Source organism: Octopus sinensis, linkage group LG18 (assembly GCF_006345805.1).
Source record: "Octopus sinensis linkage group LG18, ASM634580v1, whole genome shotgun sequence".
Taxonomy (NCBI): Eukaryota; Metazoa; Mollusca; class Cephalopoda; order Octopoda; family Octopodidae; genus Octopus; species Octopus sinensis.
Window position 1 is genome coordinate 45,573,517 of NC_043014.1, and position 22,069 is coordinate 45,595,585.

The following is a 22,069-nucleotide window of genomic DNA, read 5'->3' on the forward strand; positions in this document are numbered from 1 at the left end:
GTGCTGAAGAGGTAAGGTTATAAAAATTTTCTTAGTTTTTCATTTGACTTCCATCCTGAATATGAGAAAAATCCTTAACATTTTGATCATCTGTATAGTTTTGTTTGAATGAGTGAAACTTTCCTCCGTTTTAAACCAAAGCAGGACCCCCCCCCCAAAAAAAAACAATAACAAAGCATCACAAAGCTTAAATGCTACAACGTTAAGTGAATTCTCTAATCCATGGCATTGTTACTTAAGCAACTAAAAGGTACACAGGTTAAATATTCTGTCCCCGATACACCATAAACCTTAATACAATGTAAATTTCTTTTTGTGTTCTAATATTGAAAGCGTTATCGGTTCGGCTTAATGGCATAAAAATCTAAAGGAGAAGCTGTACACAATGAAATGTTTCTTGCTCGTTTCGAAATCCCAATTTGATACAACAGAGATGGTTGGCATTTACTGTGTCTACATAATATCAGTAATAACCCGATTCATTCAACCGATCTTATTTATGAGAACGATAATTATTAAGCTTGCCGTTTTATGATGAGTATAATGGCTTGAAATAAAGAAACAGAATGGCAAGCCTATTAATTGATATTCAACAAAAATGAAGTAAGCTAGAGCCATTCACCACTGCCATTAAATTTGATTATTGTAATTTGTATATTTGATCTTGTGAGCATTGCAAATATTGGATTAACCTCGTATATCCAGCTATTCATTAAAATTGAAGACAGTAGGGCACTATAGTTGTAAAGCATTCAACACAGGCGCTCAGAAAATACAGGCTCGCATCATGTTACTAGGAAAATCAGGTTTTGATTCAGACAGTCTTTTACTGGGATTCTATTGTAAGTTATAGTGAAGGCGCATGGCTCAGTGGTTAGAGCGTCGAGCTTACGATCGTGAGGTTGTGAGCTCGAATCCCGGACCGGGCTGCATGTTGTGTTCTCGAGCAAGGCACTTTATTTCACGTTGCTCCAGTTCACTCAGCTGTAGAAATGAGTTGCGACGTCACAGGTGCCAAGCTGTATTGACCTTTGTCTTTCCCTTGGATAACACTGGTGGCGTGGAGAGGGGAGGCTGGTATGCATGGGCGACTGCTGGCATTCCATAAACAACCTTGCCCGGACTTGTGTCTAGGAGGGTAACTTTCTAGGTGCAATCCCATGGTCATTCATGACCGAAGGGGGTCTTTACCCTTATTGTAAGTTAAGGGCAAATGCGTGGCTTTGTGGCTAGGGTGCTTGGTACCAGTGATGTTGACCTAGTAGAAGACACTTGCCCAAGGCGCCACACAGTGAGAATGAACCTGGAACCATGTGGTTGGTAAGCAATCTACTTACCACACAGCCACTCAAGACCTTTCTTCTAAATTCCTCCACCCCATGGTTGTTTATGACAGACCAGCAGTCACCCATGCATACCAGGCTCTCCCTTCTCCACACCACTGATGTTATCCAAGGGAAAGGCAAAAGGCCGATACAGCTTCGTACCAGTGACATCACAACTCATTTCTACAGATGAGTGAACTGGAGCAACATGAAATAAAGTGTCTTGCTCAAGAACACAACACGTAGCCCGGTCCGGGATTTGAACTCATATCATGATTGTGAGCCTTACACTCTAACCCAGTGGTTTTGAACCAGGGTTCCGCAAAAAGTTACAAAACTGCTAAAATCGGCAGTAATTTTTAAGTCCCCTGTGCAGATATGTGTGCATAAGACTATTAAATTATTGCACAGGGGTTCCTCGAGCCAGTGGAATGTTTCCTTGGGGTTCCGCTCCAGCAAAAAGTTTGAAAAGCACTGCTCTAACCACTAGGCCACGTGCCTTCACAGTTGAAACATAATGCTGTGTATTTCATTAGAAATATGGTGATCACCAAATCATCATCATCATCACCATCATCGTTTAACGTCCGTTTTCCGCGCTAGCATGGGTTGGATGGTTCGACCGGGGTCTGGGAAGCCAGGGGCTGCACCAGGCTCCAGTCTGATCTGGCAGAGTTTCTACAGCTGGATGCCCTTCCTAACGCCAACCACTCCGCGAGTGTAGTGGGTGCTTTTTACGTGCCACCTGCACAGGTGCCAGGGGGGTCCGGCATCGGCCACGATCGGTTGGAGCTTTTAACGTGCCACCGGCACGGAAGCCAGCCAAGGCGGCGCTGGCAACGGCCACGTTCGGATGGTGCTTTTTATGTGCCACCGGCACAGGGTTTAAATAATGCTATCTTATGTAATGTTTGAAAATCTGGCTTCAAATGTGGAAATAAATGGAATGGCTTGTTATTTTTATGATTCCTGATTATTATTTTCAAGATGATTAACCAAAACGCTTTAAGCATTCAGATTCTGTTGAATGTAAAGCTTATTAATTCACATCATCATTTAACATCTCCTTTCCATGCTGGAATGGGTCACACTGTTTTGAATTATGTATAATGTTGTAGCTTCAAGTGCAAGTGGCTAGGGTGCTTGGATCATGACTGTAAGGTTGTGAGTTTGATACCAGGTGGTATGTTGTGTCCTTGAGCAAGACGCTTTATTTCATGTTGTTCTAGTGCACTCAGTTGACAAAAATGAATAGTACCTGGAGATCAAAAGGGCCAGCCTTGCCACATTCTGTGTCAGGCTAAATCTATTTCTTTACTACCCACAAGGGGCTAAACACAGAGAGGACAAACAAGGACAGACAAACGGATTAAGTCGATTACATCGACCCCAGTGCGAAACTAGTACTTAATTTATCGACCCCGAAAGGATGAAAGGCAAAGTCGACCTCAGCGGAATTTGAACTCAGAACATAACAGCAGACGAAATATGGCTACGCATTTCGCCCGGTGTGCTAACGATTCTGCCAGCTCGCCGCCTATTTTTAGAATGATATCAGAGGGTTGAAGCGAGAGGCCAGGTCTGCAGGAAATTTTGGTCAGATATGGCCAGTTTAAATGCTAAAGGGTGAAAGTGATCTAAATAAAAACTTTCTTCAAAATTTCATGTTAATTTATGGTTCAAATACCAGATTAATAATGACTAAATCCTTCATTATTTTCAAAATTAATTAAAACAATTTGCATTGTATTTTCAAACGACAAAATTATTTTTACTACCTTCTTCTCTAATTTTACTGAGATATGGTAACATGGTTAAAATCTATTTGTCATAGCTAGGATCTTTTAGGTCTGCTCTACTAGGGATACAAAGTAACCTTTGTATGGTCAAATAACCTGCTAGAAATAGCAGTCAAATCCCACTTGGAATCTGCTCTACTGTCTTATTGCCTAAAAGAAAAACAAAAAAAAACTCCTGTCGCATAAGACAATGTAATGTTAACCTACATAAAAACAAAGAACGGTACAATCACTGCTAGAACTGGAACACCTTTGATTATGGTAAGTCTGTTCAGTCAAGTCTGACTAACCTGGGGCTTAACAACAACAACAAGAAACAACTACAACCAGAATTGAATGTCTTTCTAACAGTACAAATATCTGATCTACATACTATCTATCCATCGATTATTAATCTGATTTTACTCAATAATGTCAGTTCAGGCTAAGACAAGAGGAAAGACAACACTACTATAACAGAGAATGCCTGCCATATTCTAAACGGGAAAGTAAAGACAGAAGTGTGTTGCAAATGTGTGTTGTGTTGTCAACATAACAGGATTTCTCTAGATAATTGCTTAATTATCATAAACAACAGGGAGTAGGTTATTACAGATGGGTTACTTATAAAGAAAACAATTGATTTTCCCCTTTGCTTTTACTTTTTTGATTTCATTTTGTTTTCATTTATTTTATTTCATCTGAGAAGTTTCCCTGCTGTTCAGTGAATGTTGCAATCTGCGAACATGTAAGACAACAGCATAAGAACTACACACATAGTTCTTTATGCTATTTATCAGAATACAATAACTTTTTTGATATTTTCCAAGATTATATTTTATGCTTCATGTTTTTTCTTTCTTTTTCAAATCATAAAAAACAAAAAACAAAAAAAAAAAGACGAAACAAAACATCAATAATGTTTTTGGTAATGAATAAAACTTAATCAAAGAGATGAAAGTTAAATTCACGAAATTAGCATAATTTAATTTAAGAATTTCAATTCTCAATGAATGAATTACAGGTGCAATCAACCTGAGGCAGCAGGTGAACGAAAGGTAAAATATGGCAGAATTTGAACTCATAATATAAAAAGGTCAACTAAATAGGGCTCAGCTTTTGTTTGGTCTCACTGCCATCCTCATACCAACACCACAGTGACTGTCTGTCACCATTACCATACAATGAGGGAGTCTCTGCAAAGTCATTCAAACTGCTAGAAATAGCAGTCAAATCTTTTTCAGAATACACTTTGCTGTCTTAAATAAGGCAGTCTACATTGAACAATATTGTCTCTAGTAGAGACAAAACAGGATGGTCATGGTTGAAATGCCTTTGAGCAGGAGTCCTCTCAATCAGAGGCTGGCTGGCCTGTGGCTAAACAACAACTGTTTTAAAGAAGCATTCTGCATGCTTACTGAAGTTGGTACAAATAGCAGTCAAACGTTCCTGAAATCACATGTTGTCATTCTCAACGAAGGACACAGAGTTATGAGGTCCTTGGTACACAACGCCTAAATAAAACATGGAATATTTAGGACTGGAATGCCTTTGACCCTAAATATGTCTGTTGAATCAGAGCTGACATGGGGCTAAACAACAACAAACCAAGAAAGTCTCTAATGTTATCGCTCAGCATGCTAAAAATAGATGCCAAATCTGCCTCGAATTACACCTTACTCTTTTACTTGTTTCAGTCATTTGACTGTGGCCATGCTGGAGCGCCACCTTTAGTCAAGCAAATCGACCCCATTCTTTGGAAGCCTAGTACTTATTCTATCGGTCTCTTTTACCGAACCGCTAAGTTACGGGGACATAAACACACCAGCATTGGTTGTCAAGGGATGTTGGGGGGACAAACGCAGACATACCAACATATACACACACACATATATATATATACATATATACGATGGGCTTCTTTCAATTTCTGTTTACCAAATCCACTCACAAGGCTTTGGTTGGCCCGAGGCTATAGTAGAAGACACTTGCCCAAGGTGCCACGCAGTGGGACTGAACCTGGAACCATGTGGTTGGTAAGCAATTGTCATAAAAAATACAAAAAAAAATAGTGAAATGAAGTGGGATCACATTGGATAACATACTTCTAGATAATTTGGCTTTGATTAAGGCAGAGTGGTCATGGATGGAATGTCTTTGGTCACATGTTTGCATAACAAGGGACGATTTGGGGCTAAACAACAACTACTACTGCTACTACTACTACTACTACTACTACTACTACTACTACTACTACTACTACTACTACTACTACTACTACTTGTGGCAGTGAAACCTCATCTGTTGTTCAAGATTGATGAGGACCCCTCAACTTTTTTGTTGAATAACCTGCACAGAAGATTTGTTTACAGGGATTGAAATATTTCTGCTGCACATTAGTTCACACTCTCTCTCTCCATCAAATAAATCATCATTACCTGTACCTGTAAAAGGCAGGTGTGCAACAAGCATCAGATGTCGAAGTGACTGCAGAGCAGCATGAAAATGAAGTGCTTAGCTCAAGAACACAACACACTGCCTAGCTCAGGAATTGAAACCACAACCTTGCAAGTTGGAGTGCAACCACTAGGCCATACGCCTTCACCACCACCATACCACCACCATCACTACTACTACTACTACTACTAATGCTTTATTGTATGGTACCAGGGCTAAGCCACACAATGAGACTTCTTGTCTTAGTCTAGTCTGCCTGGCTGACAAAATGGGTTCCAGCTGTGTAAACATTTCCTCCAACGGAATGCACAAACGCAGAAAATTTGCAACGAGTCACCCTATCCCAGATCCCCCACCCCCAGCAGCAGCAGCAAAAGGAAGAAGAGTAATTACAATTCTGACTTAATTTTATTTTCATTTACTTTTTTATTTCTTTTTTTTTAAAATATTTTTTTAGTATAAAAAAAAAATGAAAAATAAAAATGGTTGGCCTATTAACTGGAACAATTCAGTATCATTTATTATTATTATTTTTTCGTTTACTCTTTTCTAAAATAAATTCTAATCTGGAGAAATTGGATTAAGCTTAAAACATACACACACTTGAGTATGTGTGTGTGTGTGTGTGTGTGTGCACGCACAGACGGGCACATAGCAAACAGCTATACAAAACCGACAACAAAAACCCAACCAAATGCTACAAAACTAAAACCTCGTTAGCTTAGTTAACAAAGTTTTTGTTTAACGGAAATCAAATTATTGACAAGGGAAATAAATCTTTTGGAAATTACTCCCCCCCCCCGTCCCCCCACACCACCACCACCACCCACATCGACGACAATGAATACTACTACCACCACCACCACCACCACCACCATTGGTCTCCTCTTACTGCCACTCCCCACTGCTGAAAACCAAAAAAATTCTTTGGAAACCAGGTTAATCCACACAGATCATCATCTTATCTTCAACTGCAGTAAAAATAACAATACCAAAACCATAACATACCACCTCCACCCCCTCTCTCTCCCATTCTACTCAACCAGCCTCTCTCTAGAAAATCTATCTTGTTGGTTACTTACATTGTAATTATTATTATTATTATTATTATTACTATTATTACTATTACATTCTTTTTGTGCTTTACTTCTGAAGAGAGAGAGATTTTTTTTTTCTCAAAGAGTCAACAAGTGCTTTTCCAAATAGTTTTATCACCTTTACATCAAACACAGAATAAGGAATGGAATGAAGGACACTACTTCTAATAAATTGTCAGCACATTATATATATATATATATTTATTATTATTATAATTTTTATTAATAGTATCACTGTTGCATTGCCAAAAATTGAGCTTGCATCATCATCGTCATTACATTCCTGGCAATAACATCTGTTAATTCCTCACTCACACAGTAATAATAATAATAATAATGATAATAATAATAATAATAATAAAAGTGTGCATGTGCATGGTGAATGGTGCATATGAAAAGGAAAATGGATATTTCTCAATCTTGAAGAAGAAGAAGAATGAGAACAAAAAAATAAAAGAGGAGAGGACAAGAAGAAAAGGAGGATGAAAATATATAGAGGGGATGGGGAGGAAGAAGAGAACAAAACGTAGGCAGAATAAAAAAAAAAAGAAAATAGACAAAGGAAGAAGAAAAGAAGTAGAGGAAAACAGAAAGGGAGAAATATTAAGAAAAATAACTTTTTGTTTTTAAATACTGTTATGAGAAAAATACCAAGATATTGTGATATAAATAATTATCTGTAAATTCTTGAGTTGGGAACCTTCAAAGAAAGCACACCTCCTACTTATCGAGCACCTCCCACGCTCATCACTCCTATCTTCTCTCCAGTGCACTGATTCAACTCTTAATACAAATTACTAGTTTACCGACTGAGCAGAAGAAGTGTAATATTGTACGAGGTTAAAATAGGATAAAGGGACCAGAACAGGTGTCTTGCTGAACAGGGGTTACAAATGTGAACCTGCAGAATCGTAAGCACATTTGGCAAAACTCTTAATGGCATTTCGTTCGAGCTCAAATCCCGGACCGGGCTGCGTGTTGTGTTCTTGAGCAAGGCACTTTATTTCACTCAGCTGTAGAAATGAGTTGCGACGTCACTGGTGCCAAAATGTATCGACCTTTGTCTTTCCCTTGGATAACACTGGTGGCGTGGAGAGGGGAGGCTGGTATGCATGGGCGACTGCTGGTCTTCCATAAACAACCTTGCCCGGACTTGTGTCTAGGAGGGTAACTTTCTAGGTGCAATCCCATGGTCATTCATGACCGAAGGGGGTCTTTACCCTTTTACATTCATATGTTCAAATTCTGTTGAGGTGACTTTACCATTCACTCTTTAGGGGGTGGTGGTCAATCATCATTGTTTAACGTCCGCTTCCCAGACACACACATGCATACATATATATAGATATATATGATGGGCTTCTTTCAGTCTCCATCTACAAAATCCACTCACAAGGCTTTGGTCGGCCTGAGGTTATAGTAGAAGACACTTGCCCAAGGTGCCATGCAGTGGAGCTGAACCCGGAACCATGTGGTTTGCAAGCAAGCTACTTACCACACAGCCACTCCTATATTTAACAGCAATAAAACAAAACAATATACGCGTGTGTCATCTACTGAGACCAAATAATAATAGCAACACGGAGAGAACAGCCAATAAGAAGAGTAAATTAGCTTTCAAAATTAATGGGTACTTAGTGTAAATAGACACAAGTAGGCTGAAACTTCAATTTCAAGATACGCACATCAGATTAACTCGAAAGAACCAATCTAATAATAGAAACATAATGATACTAACAAAGATTTTCTTCACAAATTCTCAAGAGCAGACAATTGCCAGGCAGGATTTGTTGTTGTCGGACTGAAGATTGTGTTTTTGTATGTATTGATAAATATATACTACTGCCTCAATGCCTTCACTTAATATAATAAGCACGAACTGAAGTTACTGTGAAAAGGCAAATCTAATTAAGCAATTATTTTTAGTGCTTTCGAAGTCATTAGAGAGTCCCAAACCAGAGGTTTTACTCATTATAAGTTGCACCTTTTATTTAGTGTTAAAACTAGGAGTATATTTTTTTTTTCCCCCTTCATGTTGCACCTCAAGTTTTTCAATTTAAATCATCATCATCATCGTTTAACGTCCGCTTTCCATGCTAGCATGGGTTGGACGATTTGACTGAGGGCTGGCGAACCAGATGGCTGCACCAGGCTCCAATCTTGATTTGGCAGAGTTTCTATAGCTGGATGCCCTTCCTAACGCCAACCACTCCGAGCGTGTAGTGGGTGCTTTTTACGTGCCACCGGCATGGAGGCTAGTCAGGCAGTACTGGCAACGACCTCGCTCGAATCCTTTTACACATGCCACCAGCACAGGTGCCAGTAAAGCGCAAGTATAAAATTAGTGTGACTTATACTTATTTATCTCTCAGTCACAGAGGCCAATTTCAAAAACCATTCAGAAGTATAAAATGAAATTGATGGTGATGAAGATAACATAGACCAGTGGTTCTCAAACGTTTTCAGGTTGCCATCTCCTTGGCACCCAGGTCACATTCCTAGTGCTCCCACCCCACTTACCACCACAAACATAGACCACTTTCTGCATCAAGTTCAAAACAGCAGTATTTCTCAAATAAAGATTAAGCTAATTAACCCACTATTTTGTTGTTTTTACATCCATTGTCCTCTTTTGGCCGCCCCTTTACTGCTCCCACTTTTCTTCAGCACCCCCTGGATCTTTCCACCATTCTCAGAGGGGTAGTACCACTCACTTTGGGAACCACTGATCATCATCGTCATTTAACGTCCACTTTCCATGTTAGCATGGGTTGGACGGTTTGACTGTGGGCTGGCGAACCAGATGGCTGCACCAGGCTCCAGTCTTGATCTGGCAGAATTTCTACAGCTGGATGCCCTTCCTAACGCCAACCACTCCGAGAGTGTAGAGGGAGCTTTTACGTGCCACCAGCACGGGGGCCAGTCAGGCGGTACTGGCAATGACCTCGCTCGAATTTTTTACACATACCACCGGGACAGGTGCCAGTAAGGCGATGCTGGTAACGATCGCGCTCGAATGGTGCTTCTTACATGTCACCGGCACGAAAGCCAGTTAGCCGCTCTGGTAACGATCATGTAGATGATAATGGTGATGGTAATGATGAGGGATGATAATCATGAAGCTAATACTGAGGATGATAAGGGTGGCTGATAATAATTGTGGTAAAGATGAGGAAGATATAGATGATAAGGATTTGTGAGGCAGATTGCCACAAAAGGAGTGTGTGTAAATAACCACCTGAATTGACCTACACAGTTCAGAAGTACAGACCATTTCAAGCCTTGTCATTAGACTTGTATACAGAAATCCTCTGTTTTAGATATTCCTTATTTTTACATCATCTGATCAAATAACTGTTGGGAAACACAAGCTCTATGATATATTCTTTCCCAGAACTTCCAATATCATTATTTCTTTTGCAAAGTAATTAGATCTCATGCCTCATTTTATTTTTTACAAGCTTCTTTCCAATTTGTCAAAAACCATGAATATTGGCGCTGTGTTGTCTAATATTTATGGAGAAAGCATTAATGAATGCCCGGCTTTTATCCAAATCATTCAATTGTTTCATTACCGAGATCAGTACAATATTGAAAAGGGTGAAGGATAAGTGAGAACCTTGTATTATGTTCATATGTACCTCACACCTGGTACTAAAAGCTGTAGGTTATGCATAACTGAAAAGTGCCTTGTAACTTAATTTGCAAGCCATCTATAGGTTAAACAGGGTTTTTCACAAAATACTGCACCTCAACATATAACTCTTCAACGATTAAAAGGTTACACCACTATTTGATCAAATGGATCGATATTTAACTATTTACCAGAAATATTCATGCAACTTCTTATCTTTTACTTCAATTATAATGGACACAACCTCACTGTACTTCTTATTACTACTATAAACTCACTGAACCATGGAGCTCCAAAGCCAACTTCTTAACCACATAGCCATGCCTAGACAAGAAGTGTCATAGACACACTTTGCTTCAATTATTGCCCTAATTTTGATGCTGCATATTATCAAATCACAGATCATGTAAAAAAAGAAATCCATCTTTGTATAGTCATGTCACAAATACCAAAAAAAAAAAAAAAAAAAGAAGAAAAGAAAACCATCTCTCTCATCATTCACAGGAAAAAGCAGAGGAGTTCTTTGATCAATTGCAGTTGACACCTACAAGAATGCATAGGAATGAGGAAGCAAAAGCAAATGCCAGTAGTGTCGCAGCATAAGCAAACATTAATTAGCAATGCTAATGAATAAAGTACAGGCTGAACGAAGCCAAGAAGATAAGCAAAAAGTAAAGCAAGCAGGAGATTAGAAAGAAAAAAAAAAATGCAACATAAAAAGAGAAAAAAAAACGACAATAAGACACAAAACAACTCTTGGACAATCAATTAGGTTTAGAAATTATGTCAAAACATTGAAACAAACAGAAAATTAGAAGAATATAAACTTTGGAAAGAGGAATTCTTTGTTTAACGATGTCCTAATTCAAACAATGAGTTAGTTTCCTTGGTAACTTAATGCTAAGACTGTTCATGGAATGACATTTTGATTTTTTATCTTTTACTTGCTGCAGTCATTGGATTGCAGCCATGCTGGGGCAACATCAAGAAGGATTTTAGTCGAAGAAATCAACCCCATTAACTATTTTAAGTCTGGCACTCATATTCTATCAGTCTGTTTTGCTGAACCACTAAGTTATGGGGACGTAAACAAACTAACACCGGTAGTCAAGTGATGATGGCGGGATTAACACAAATGCAAACACACAGGCTTCAGCACAGTTTCAGACTACCCAGTTTACTCACAAAGCATTGGTTGGCCAGGGGCTATAGCGGAAGACACCCAAGATGCCATGCTTATGTTCATTTTAGTAGGGGTTACAGATGGCATGGGGTGGAGATAATGTTTACTGGTTAAGATAATATTTTGGAGTACTGATCCTTCTTTAGAACTAAAAAAGTGTTTTTTAAATATATTTGCACCTAAGGTAGCGAGTTGGCAGAATCATCCCTGCACCAGGAAAAATACTTAGCAGCATTTCCTCCAGCTTCATGTTCTGAGTTCGAATCTCACCAGGGTCAACTCTGCCTTTCATCTTTTCAGGATCAATAAATTAAGTACCAGTGGAACACCGGGGTTGATGTAATTGACTTAACCAACTCCCACGAAATTGCTGGCTTTGTGCCAAAATTTGAAACCAAAATATTTACATCTACAAGGGAGTTGGATAGGCAGAATTGGTAAAGCATCAAACAAAAAAGAAAAAAAAAACCTTAGAGTTTATTCTGAGTTCAAATCCTACTGAGATTAATTCTGTTTTCACCCCTCCAAAGATCAATAAATAAACACAAATGACTTATTGGAATTAATAAAATCGAATCTTATTCCTAACCAAATTTGTGCCACCATCAATGTTTGAAATTAACATAAAAATGTTCAAGCTTTAATGATGAAGTTTTGGATTGGATTGCTCATGTTCAGCCCACTGTAGGACAAAGGCCTCAGCAGGCTCTTTCCACCAGAGAATGGCTTGAGATCATACAGGTCTGATGAGCCTGCTCTGCTACATTGGCTTGACATGACTTGGCAGAGGGATGCAGTTTTTATACTCCTACTCAGGAGTACTCTCTTTTACTTGTTTCAGTCATTTGACTGTGGCCATGCTGGAGCACCACCTTTAGTCGAGCAATTCGACCCAGGGACTTATTCTATCGGTCGCTTTTGCCGAACCGCTAAGTGACGGGGACATAAACACACCAGCATTGGTTGTCAAGCAATGCTAGGGGGACAAACACAAACACACACACATATATACGACAGGCTTCTTTCAGTTTCTGTCTACCAAATCCACTCACAAGGCATTGGTCGGCCCGGGGCTATAGCAGAAGACGCTTGCCCAAGATGCCACGCAGTGGGACTGAACCTGGAACCATGTGGTTGGTTAGCAAGCTACTTACCACACAGCCACTTCTGCCTATAGTTAAGTCGATTACATCAAACCTAGTATTCAACTGGTACTTATTTAATCGATCCTGAAAGGATGAAAGGCAAAGTCGACCTCAGCAGAATTTGAACTCAGAATGTAAAGACGGATGAAATACCGCAAAACATTTTGCCTGGTGTGTTAACGATTATTCTGCCAGACGACCAAAACATGACACTAAGTAGTATATAAATTTATAATCCCGTTAATAATAAATCACCTCAGCTTTTGAATTAGTACCACATAAATCTACGTTTCTCAGGTATTTTTTTTTTTTTTTGAAATTTCCATTGACTCAAAACACTGGTTACTCTGCTTCTATGGTCCATAAGTGACTAAGATCACAACATTACCTCCTGAATGGAATGCCAGTTTATTGCAAAGTTCAAAGCCAGTAATTCTGAGCAGAGGGGACAAGTCAATTATATTGGCCCCCAAAAGGATGAAAGGCAAAGTTGACTTGGTGGAAATTGAACACAGAATGTAAAGAGTCAGAACAAATGCTGCTAAGCATTTTGTCTGACATATCCCCTGACCGGCTCCTGTGCCAATGGCACATAGAAGGCACTCACTATTCTCTTGGAGTAGTTGGTATTAGGAAGGGCATTCAGCTGTAGAAACATTGCCAGATCAGATTGGAGCCTGGTGCAGCTGCTGGCTCTCCAGACCTCGTAAAACTGTCCAACCAATGCCAGCATGGAAAACGGACGTTAAACGATGATGATGATGATGATGATGATGATGATGCTAGTGACGCTGCCAGCTTACTGCCTTCTAGGTGTTAAAGGTTCTATAATTTTCAAGACAATTTACTTATGACAAACTGTTATGTGTGTGTTTGTTTGTTTTTGTCTCCTATTTGCTAAACACAAAACAAAATTTAAGCATGCCTTTGTGGGTCTTTATGGTTCATGAAAGAGACAAAAATGAAATAAGGTAACCACAGAGAGAACAAGCAGATCAAAATATCAATTTGGTTAAAAAAAAAACCCAACAAAAAACCAAGAGAAAAGGAAATTGGCATTTGAGAAATGAGTAGAAATTTGTAACAATATGTAAAGAAGCCAAGCAAATACATAACTGAATATAGCATTTTAATTTAAATGTAATAAGGGACTAAAAACTGAACCCTTATTTAATTAGGAACCAAGGTTAAAGAGAAAGAACACTATAGAACGTTAAGTAAAAAGTTAGTAAAGAAAAGGAGATAGAGGGATATATATATATAGATAGATAGACAGACAGACTGATAGAGCAAGTGATAAATGTTTCCCAATTCCATGCTAATAGAGTTACATTGCATTCTGACTTACATTTGACTTTGTCATTCTATGAACATCCTTAGCAGTAGAGTACGACCCTGAGTACAATCCTGCATACTGTTGAACTTACTTGAAACCTTAGTAGAGTAATTCCTAATTAAAATGACCAATCATACTCGTTATCTTGGAACCGGCCACTGTCGAACTTCAATAACCTGCAGTTTTTATGCATTACAATTTGATGGGCAATTTCATTTTTCACAAAATATGAACAATAATAATAATAATAATCATCATCATCATTGTTTAACGTCCGCTTTCCATGCTAGCATGGGTTGGACGGTTCGACCGGGATCTGGGAAGCCAGAAGGTTGCACCAGGCTCCAGTCTGATCTGGCAGTGTTTCTACAGCTGGATGCCCTTCCTAACACCAATAATAATAATAATGGTTTCAAAGCTTAGTACAAGGCCAGCAACTTTGTGGGGGGTGGGGTAAGTTGTCTACATCAATCCTGGTGTTTGACTGGTACTTATTTTATTGACCCCAAAAGGATGAAAGGCAAAGTCAACCTCGGCGGAATTTGAATTTAGAATGTAAAGCTGCACAAAATGCCGCTCTAAATATTTTGCCTGGCGAGCTAACGATTTTGCCAGCTCACCATCTTTAATAATAATAATAATAATAATAATAATAATGATGATTTCAAATTTTGGCACAAGGCCAGCAGGTTTAGGGAAGAAGCTAATTCGATTATAATTGACATCAGTGCTCAACTAGTTCTTATTTTATCGATCCTGAAAGGATGAAAGGTAAAGTTGACCTCAGTGGAGTTTGAACTCAGAATGTAAAGTTAAGTTAAGTTAATTTTTTGGCTCAAAAAGCAAAAAGCAAGGTCATGTAAGGAGACATGGAGTTATGTACAAGGAGGGTGTTCATGCAAAGAGTTCAGGCCACTTGTGGTCAAGGGAGACTTTGAACCGAGCAGTCGTCGGCACCTTTCACTATCTCGTCCGGCAGCTTATTCCACGGATCCGCAACCTGGACGGAGAAAGCCCCTTTCCTTCGATTGAGATGACATCATCGCAGATAGAGCTTTTCGGAGTGACCCCGTAGCCGACGCTCTGGAGCAGGAGTGAAGAACAGCTCTTTCGAGAGGTTACACTTTCCGCTTATGATGTTGTGAGCAAGAATGAGATCACCACGGCGGCGGCGTTTTTCTAGAGAATAAAGGTCGAGCGTCCTCAGCCTTTCTTCATAGGACAAATTCTTGAGACCAAGAACCATGCGGGTAGCCAGCTTCTGGACGGACGAGATGCTGCTAAGCATCTGACCCAACATGCTAACGATTTTGCCAGCTCACCATCTTAATAATAATGATTTCTTTCGGACAATGGCTGGAATGCTTTTGATCATAGATCTGTTCAATTAGGTTGAACTTGGGGTTAAATAACAACAACAACAACAGTATTCTGGATTGTACTCAGAGAGAACGCAGGTTAGAGGTCAAGAGGTCATGCTGTTAATACTTACTCTCAGGAGAAAGGTTATAATAGGATACAGGTGGCAAACCATTTTCATGCACATTCATTTTGCCGTCAACAGTGTTCATACCTGGATTTTCATACACCTGCTGGCTGGGCATTCCATTCCCGACTCTTCCGTTAGGTATATGGGGATAGCTGTTACAAAGAGAGTAAAAAGAAAAAAATGATTATAGAAACAAATAAATGAATAAAGTTTAAGAAGAAATATTAAATGAATAGAATACCATCTTGTATGGAAAAAACACAGGTCTGCAAAATTTATTTTTTATGCAGTCAACAAGGTAAGAATGGATATTTTTTTGGAGTATTTCCATTTTTCTATGCTGACAAATGGCTGTGTGGTAAGTAGCTTGTTTACCAACCACATGGTTCCGGGTTCAGTCCCACTGCGTGGCACCCTGGGCAAGTGTCTTCTACTATAGTCTCGGGCCGACCAAAGCCTTGTGAGTGGATTTGGTAGACGGAAACTGAAAGAAGCCCGTCGTATATGTGTATATATATATATGCGTGTGTGTGTGCTTGACCCCCTAGCATTGATTGACAACCGATGCTGGTGTGTTTACATCCCCGTAACTTAGCGGTTCGGCAAAAGAGACCGATAGAATAAGTACTAGGCTTGCCAAGAATAAGTCCCGGGGTCGAGTTGCTCGACTAAAGGCGGTGCTCCAGCATGGCCGCAGTCAAATGACTAAAACAAGTGAAAGATTAAAGAGTTATGCATATATTTAAAAGCACCAACTGATCGTGGCCGTTGCCAGCCGCCCCTGGCACGTAAAAAGCACCCACTACACTCACGGAGTGGTTGGCGTTAGGAAGGGCATCCAGCTGTAGAAACACTGCCAGATCAGACTGCAGCCTCCTGGCTTCCCAGACCCCAGTCGAACCATCCAACCCATGCTAGCATGGAAAACGGACATTAAACGATGATGATGATGATTTACTTCATCACCAATTTAGAGAGTATGGTTCAGGATTATGCTTTACTGAAGAGGCCTTAATAAGACTGAAATATGTTCAAAGTTGCCTGTCATATTTGCTAAAACTAATATGCTTACACTAACTTCACTAAACACGTGTGTCGGGCTGTCTCGGTACTGTGATTTTATTATTGTAGTTTTGTTTAACCGTTTAGTGTTAAAATTTACTCTGTTGAATGTAATGCTTGTTAATTTACTTTGCTTTGAATTAATCATGAATTATCTCATAGTTTTGAGATTCCAATGATATGATTGCCTATTGTAGGGTAGGTGTGAGAGGCTGGACCTGGCCAATTTCACAAAAAATAGAGTATGGGGGTCTGGAAATGGCCAGTCTGAACGAAAAGCAGATAGAACCCCCTCTTCTCCAGTTATGCCCAGTTTGGATGCCAAAGGGTTAAATAGAGTAGGGGACAGAAATTTGAATACACAGCGTGATCATTACCAATGTCGCTTCACTAGCACCTGTGCCGGTGGCACGTGTAAAAAGATTCGAGCGAGGTCATTGCCAGTACTGCCTGACTGCCCCCCCCCCGTGCCAGTGGCACGTAAAAAGCACCCACTGCACTCTCGGAGTGGTTGGCATTAGGAAGGGCATCCAGCTGTAGAAACTCTGCCAGATCAAGATTGAAACCTGGTGCAGCCATCTGGTTCACCAGCCCTCAGTGAAAATCGTCCAACCCATGCTAGCATGGAAAGCGGACGTTAAATGATGATGAGGAGGAGGAAGAGGAAGAAAGAAAGTGAGAGGAGGGCAATTAGAAACAATGGGAAGAAAAAGAAATCAGAGAGACAAAGTATTATTTTTTTTCACCCCAGTTCCATGCTGTATTGTAGTACTGGTGATAGTAGTACCCCCCCACACACACCTTCACAATTGTGCTGACATTGTATTGTAGCAGAACTATTAGTACTGTGTGTAAGAGTGTGTTTGTGTTCATTATCATGTTTCATTATCAACTGGGGAAATGACAGCAAGGTCATATAACAGTTTTTTTTTTACCCCTGGCTATTATCAGAACAGTAAAAAAAATCTGCACCAGATTAAAACTGGATAAGCCAAGGAAATATGAGTGGAAACATATAAGAAGAGTATTGGATGGAAGGATGGAGATATGATGTTTACCAAGTGACACAGAAATAATTAGAGCCACACACAAACACATCAAGTAGAAAAAAGTATTAAGTATTAGGAGCAGGCTGAATAAACTTGTGTGTGAAAGATATGTTATGTATGTGTATTTATGTAAGTGTTTGGCTGAGAAGAGATAAAGAGGAAGACTGAAATAGCGAGATAAAGTGTGGAATACATGTGCCCTGTACACATGCTTGCAAATGTGTGTGCATGTTTGCGTGTGTATAGAGAGAGATATAGAGTATAAGATATATGGACGTTGACTCTATAAGGAGTATGATCATATATATATATATATATATATATATATATATACACATATACATGTGTGTGTATGATAGATTGTTAGCCACTACACACATTTTTTTCTCTCCTTGTTTTTTTCTGTGTCCCTTTCTGTAGAAGAGCGTAGGCTCGAAACGTAAAAGACTTTTTCTATTCCTGAGCGTTATACTAATACATCTGTTTGTTTCGTACACCACCTGTCTTTGTCTTTTGTTTTTTTCATAAACTCTCTCTCTATATATACATACATATATATATATTCTTTTACTTGTTTCAGTCATTAGACTGTGGCCATGCTATGGCTCTGCCTTCAAGAATTTTTGTTGGCCAAATCGACTCCAGTAAAGCCTCGTACTTATTCTATCAGTCTGTTTAATTGCACTGCTAAGTTACAGGAATGTAAACACACAAACAGCAGTTATACACACACAGAGAGAGAATGTACATGAGTGTATATTTCTGTATGTATGACAAGCGAGTGTGACAAAGATAGATGAAGACAAGAAGAAAGTATGAAATATCTGTGTATAAGAAGCAACTGATCGATCAATAGATAGATGGATAAATAGAATAGAAGATAGATAGAAGTATAAGATAATCTTTGAAGATATTTAAGCTAAGGTTTGACTCATCAGCTGCTTTGCGGCATTTAGTTATGTCCTTTTAGTTCTGAGTTCAAATCTTACCAAAGCCAATTTTTACCAGTTATAATCTTTGGGTCATTCAAAATAAAGCATTTTGTGAAAATCACTAAGATTAATGAATCGATTATACCCCCCTCATAACCAAATTTGTAGCCTTGTATCTTTGGTAGAAAGTGTTACTGTAAATCATGATAGCAGTCTATAGGACCTTCCCAAACAGGTTTCACATTCTAGCATAACTGTGAAAGGGGTTTAGAGATCATAAAATCGATCAGAACAATCTGACAGTTTGAAGTTAATGCTGCTAGTCTTGATTGGAGCTTTGTTGCATGCATGAAATGAGTTCTCTCATTAATTAGCCTCCAGCTGCCAGATTAAGCTTATAAGTAACAGATTAAGCTACTCTCTTTCAAGCTACTCTTTCTTTTTCTTTTTCTTTTTAAAGTTTATTTGAGTTTCTTGCTGTTTTGAAATTAATTCTCAGCCGTTAAGAACCTTACTCCAATATCATGCTGAATTCAGAACTATGTCAGGAGTGACCTACAAGTATTCATTTTGTTTTATGTCCATTTTTTCCAAGCTAGCATGGGTTAGAGGAATATATTCATCTTTATGCCAAGTTAAAGTATTGACGTTGGCAACAAACTGCCTGTTTGTCAAGCTGTAGTGAGGAATATTCAGTCTTAGCACTCCGTCGGTTATGACGATGAGGGTTCCGGTTGATCCGAATCAACGGAACAGCCTGCTTGTGAAATTAACGTGTAAGTGGCTGAGCACTCCACAGAAACGTGTACCCTGAACGTAGTTCTCGGGGATATTCAGCGTGACACAGAGAGTGACAAGGCCGGCCCTTTGAAATACAGGTACAACAGAAACAGGAAGTAAGAGTGAGAGAAAGTTGTGGTGAAAGAGTACAGCAGGGATCGCCGCCATCCCCTGCCGGAGCCTCGTGGAGCTTTTAGGTGTTTTCACTCAATAAACACTCACAACGCCCGGTCTGGGAATCGAAACCGCGATCCTACGACCGTGAGTCCGCTGCCCTAACCACTGGGCCATTGCGCCTCCACTAATATTCAGTATATAAAACAACAAAATAATGGAATAACTAAAAAAGATCAGTAAAACAAATATACTTACTTGACTTCATTGCCGTATTGTTTCTCTGCAAAAGAAGAAGACAAACAAAATGAACTTTGAGAAAATATTCCAGAAAATTAACAATCAGAAGATATTATTAGTGGCACATAATTATAGGAGAGAACTTCCTAATTTTTATTTTAGTTTTTCATAAAAATCAAACAAAAGGAAAGAAAAAAGCATACAATAACATTTGGATGAATTTCTATCTTTACTGTTTATTTTTCATTATGGCTAAATTTTATTACATTGATTTTGTATTTGGCTTTCAAGATTTCTGATGTAAACAGATGTATTGGAATAGATCTTGTTGTCTCTCAGGAGGGTCATAATACCAATAATAAAACAGATACACACACTGGTTCAATTTTACTTCTTTATTTTTTTTTATTTAACACCAATAATAAACAGATACACACACTAGTTCAATTTTACTTCTTTTATTTTTTTGATTTAACAATTTAACACCAGCTAACTAACTGATTGATTGCTTGCTTAAATCATTTGGTATATCAATCAATCATTTGTGTAATAGTCCTTTCATCACCATTTGCAACTTCTTCAATGACATACCCTCTCTACTCCAGGTCAGCTTCAAATTTGCCCATCTTCTAGTTGACTCGTGTGTACACACGCATACACACACTATACTTTTTTACTTGTTTCAGTCATTTGACTGTGGCCATGCTGGAGCACCACCTTTAGTCGAGCAAATCTACCCAACAACTTATTCTTTGGAAGCCTAGCACTTATTCTATCGGTCTCTTTTGCCGGACCGCTAAGTTACGGGGACGTAAACACACCACCATCAGTTGTCAAGCGATGTTGGTGGGACAAACACAGACGCACAAACATACACACACATATATATATATATATTCGATGGGCTTCTTTCAGTTTCCGTCAACCAAATCCACTCACAAGGCTTTCGTCAGCCTGAGGCTATAGTAGAAGACACTTGCCCAAGGTGCCACGCAGTGGGACTGAACCCGGAACCATGTAGTTCGTAAGCAAGCTACTTACCACACAACCACCCCTGCGCCACATTATGACCAACTATATGTAATGGGTTGGTCATAAAATTTGTTTTCATGGTTTTAAGCTTCCGGAGTGATTACTTAATGCAAAAATTAGCCCTCAGTAAGTATACCTTGAATAAACCATAAAAAAAGACTTCATGATACCTCAAAAATCAACCTGAAATACTTCAACATTTGCACTGCTCATTGGAAATATACTGAACAAGAAGCATGAATGATGGTCTAAGAACAGTCTGCATTTTGAGAAAATCTGAATTGTCCATCAAATAGGGGAAAGTAGTGCCCGAAGAGTGCAGGTTATTGAAGTTCTCCATGGTGGTGAATCATCCAGAGATAAGCTTGCTTGTGCTGTCTGTGGTTGTATTACAGTTACAAAAACCAGACTTATACTCTGTGAAAGGCTACATATTGAGGGACCAATATGAAATACTTATACACATAGGCGCAGGAGTGGCTGTGTGGTAAGTAGCTTGCTTACCAACCACATGGTTCTGGGTTCAGTCCCACTGCGCGGCACCTTGGGCAAGTGTCTTCTACCATAGCCTCGGGCCGACCAAAGACTTGTGAGTGGATTTGGTAGATAGAAACTGAAAGAAGCCCGTTGTATATATGTATATATATATATGTTTGTGTGTCTGTGTTTGTCCCCCCAACATCGCTTGACAACCGATGCTGGTGAGTTTATGTCCCCGTTACTTAGCGGTTCGGCAAAAGAGACCGATAGAGTCAGTATTAGGCTTACAAAGAATACGTCCTGGGGGGTCGATTTCCTCGATTAAAGGCGGTGCTCCAGCATGGCCGCAGTCAAATGACTGAAACAAGTAAAAGAGTAATATATATACTTATACACATACAGTTCCAAAGAGACTAGCAAAGTAAACTGCTGTTCTTTATGAACAAAAGTATGCTTGTTCACTGCTGGGTTGAAAAATCCATTATGGACGCACGTACAAGTGCAGAGTTGCTGCTCTTATGACGGGAATGATTTTTTGACAAAATTGCGTGGTGCTATGTTTATGATAGACAAATGCCACACAATGCGATTAAACCTGAATTCATACAGTTGTGAACTGATTTTCCTTAACCATAGGCCACACACACACAAACATATATTCATACTTAAACAAAACAAACAGATTCTAAATTACATGAAAGATTTTTACAGTAATATGTTAAATCTCAGGAGAGAAGACTAGAAACTTTAGTAATTTGTAACATTAAGAACTTAGATGAAATAAGGTTTATACATGTGATGAGGACGGCACGTGCACATGTGGGTGTGTGTGCGTACATATATAGAGTAGGGTCAAATTCTTGATCTTTTACGTCTAATACTGTGTTACATGGCTATGGCACTGTGACACAACATTGCAACATAGAGATGCAGCAC

General features: G+C 39.2%; 1 protein-coding gene across 6 annotated transcripts in view; it reads right to left on the reverse strand.

The window, feature by feature from the left end:
- LOC115221265 (titin-like) overlaps nucleotides 1-22,069 on the reverse strand; it is a 429,926-nt gene that overhangs the window by 89,919 nt on the left and 317,938 nt on the right. For 4 of the 6 annotated variants that reach the window (XM_036510965.1, XM_036510966.1, XM_036510962.1 and 1 more), the window contains 2 exons: nucleotides 19,640-19,664; nucleotides 15,448-15,596 (listed from right to left, as the gene is read on the reverse strand). In XM_036510965.1, the coding sequence (XP_036366858.1) occupies nucleotides 15,448-15,596; nucleotides 19,640-19,664 (174 nt within the window). The remainder of the gene's footprint in view (nucleotides 1-15,447; nucleotides 15,597-19,639; nucleotides 19,665-22,069) is intronic. The other 2 variants (XM_036510967.1, XM_036510964.1) reach the window with 1 other exon arrangement.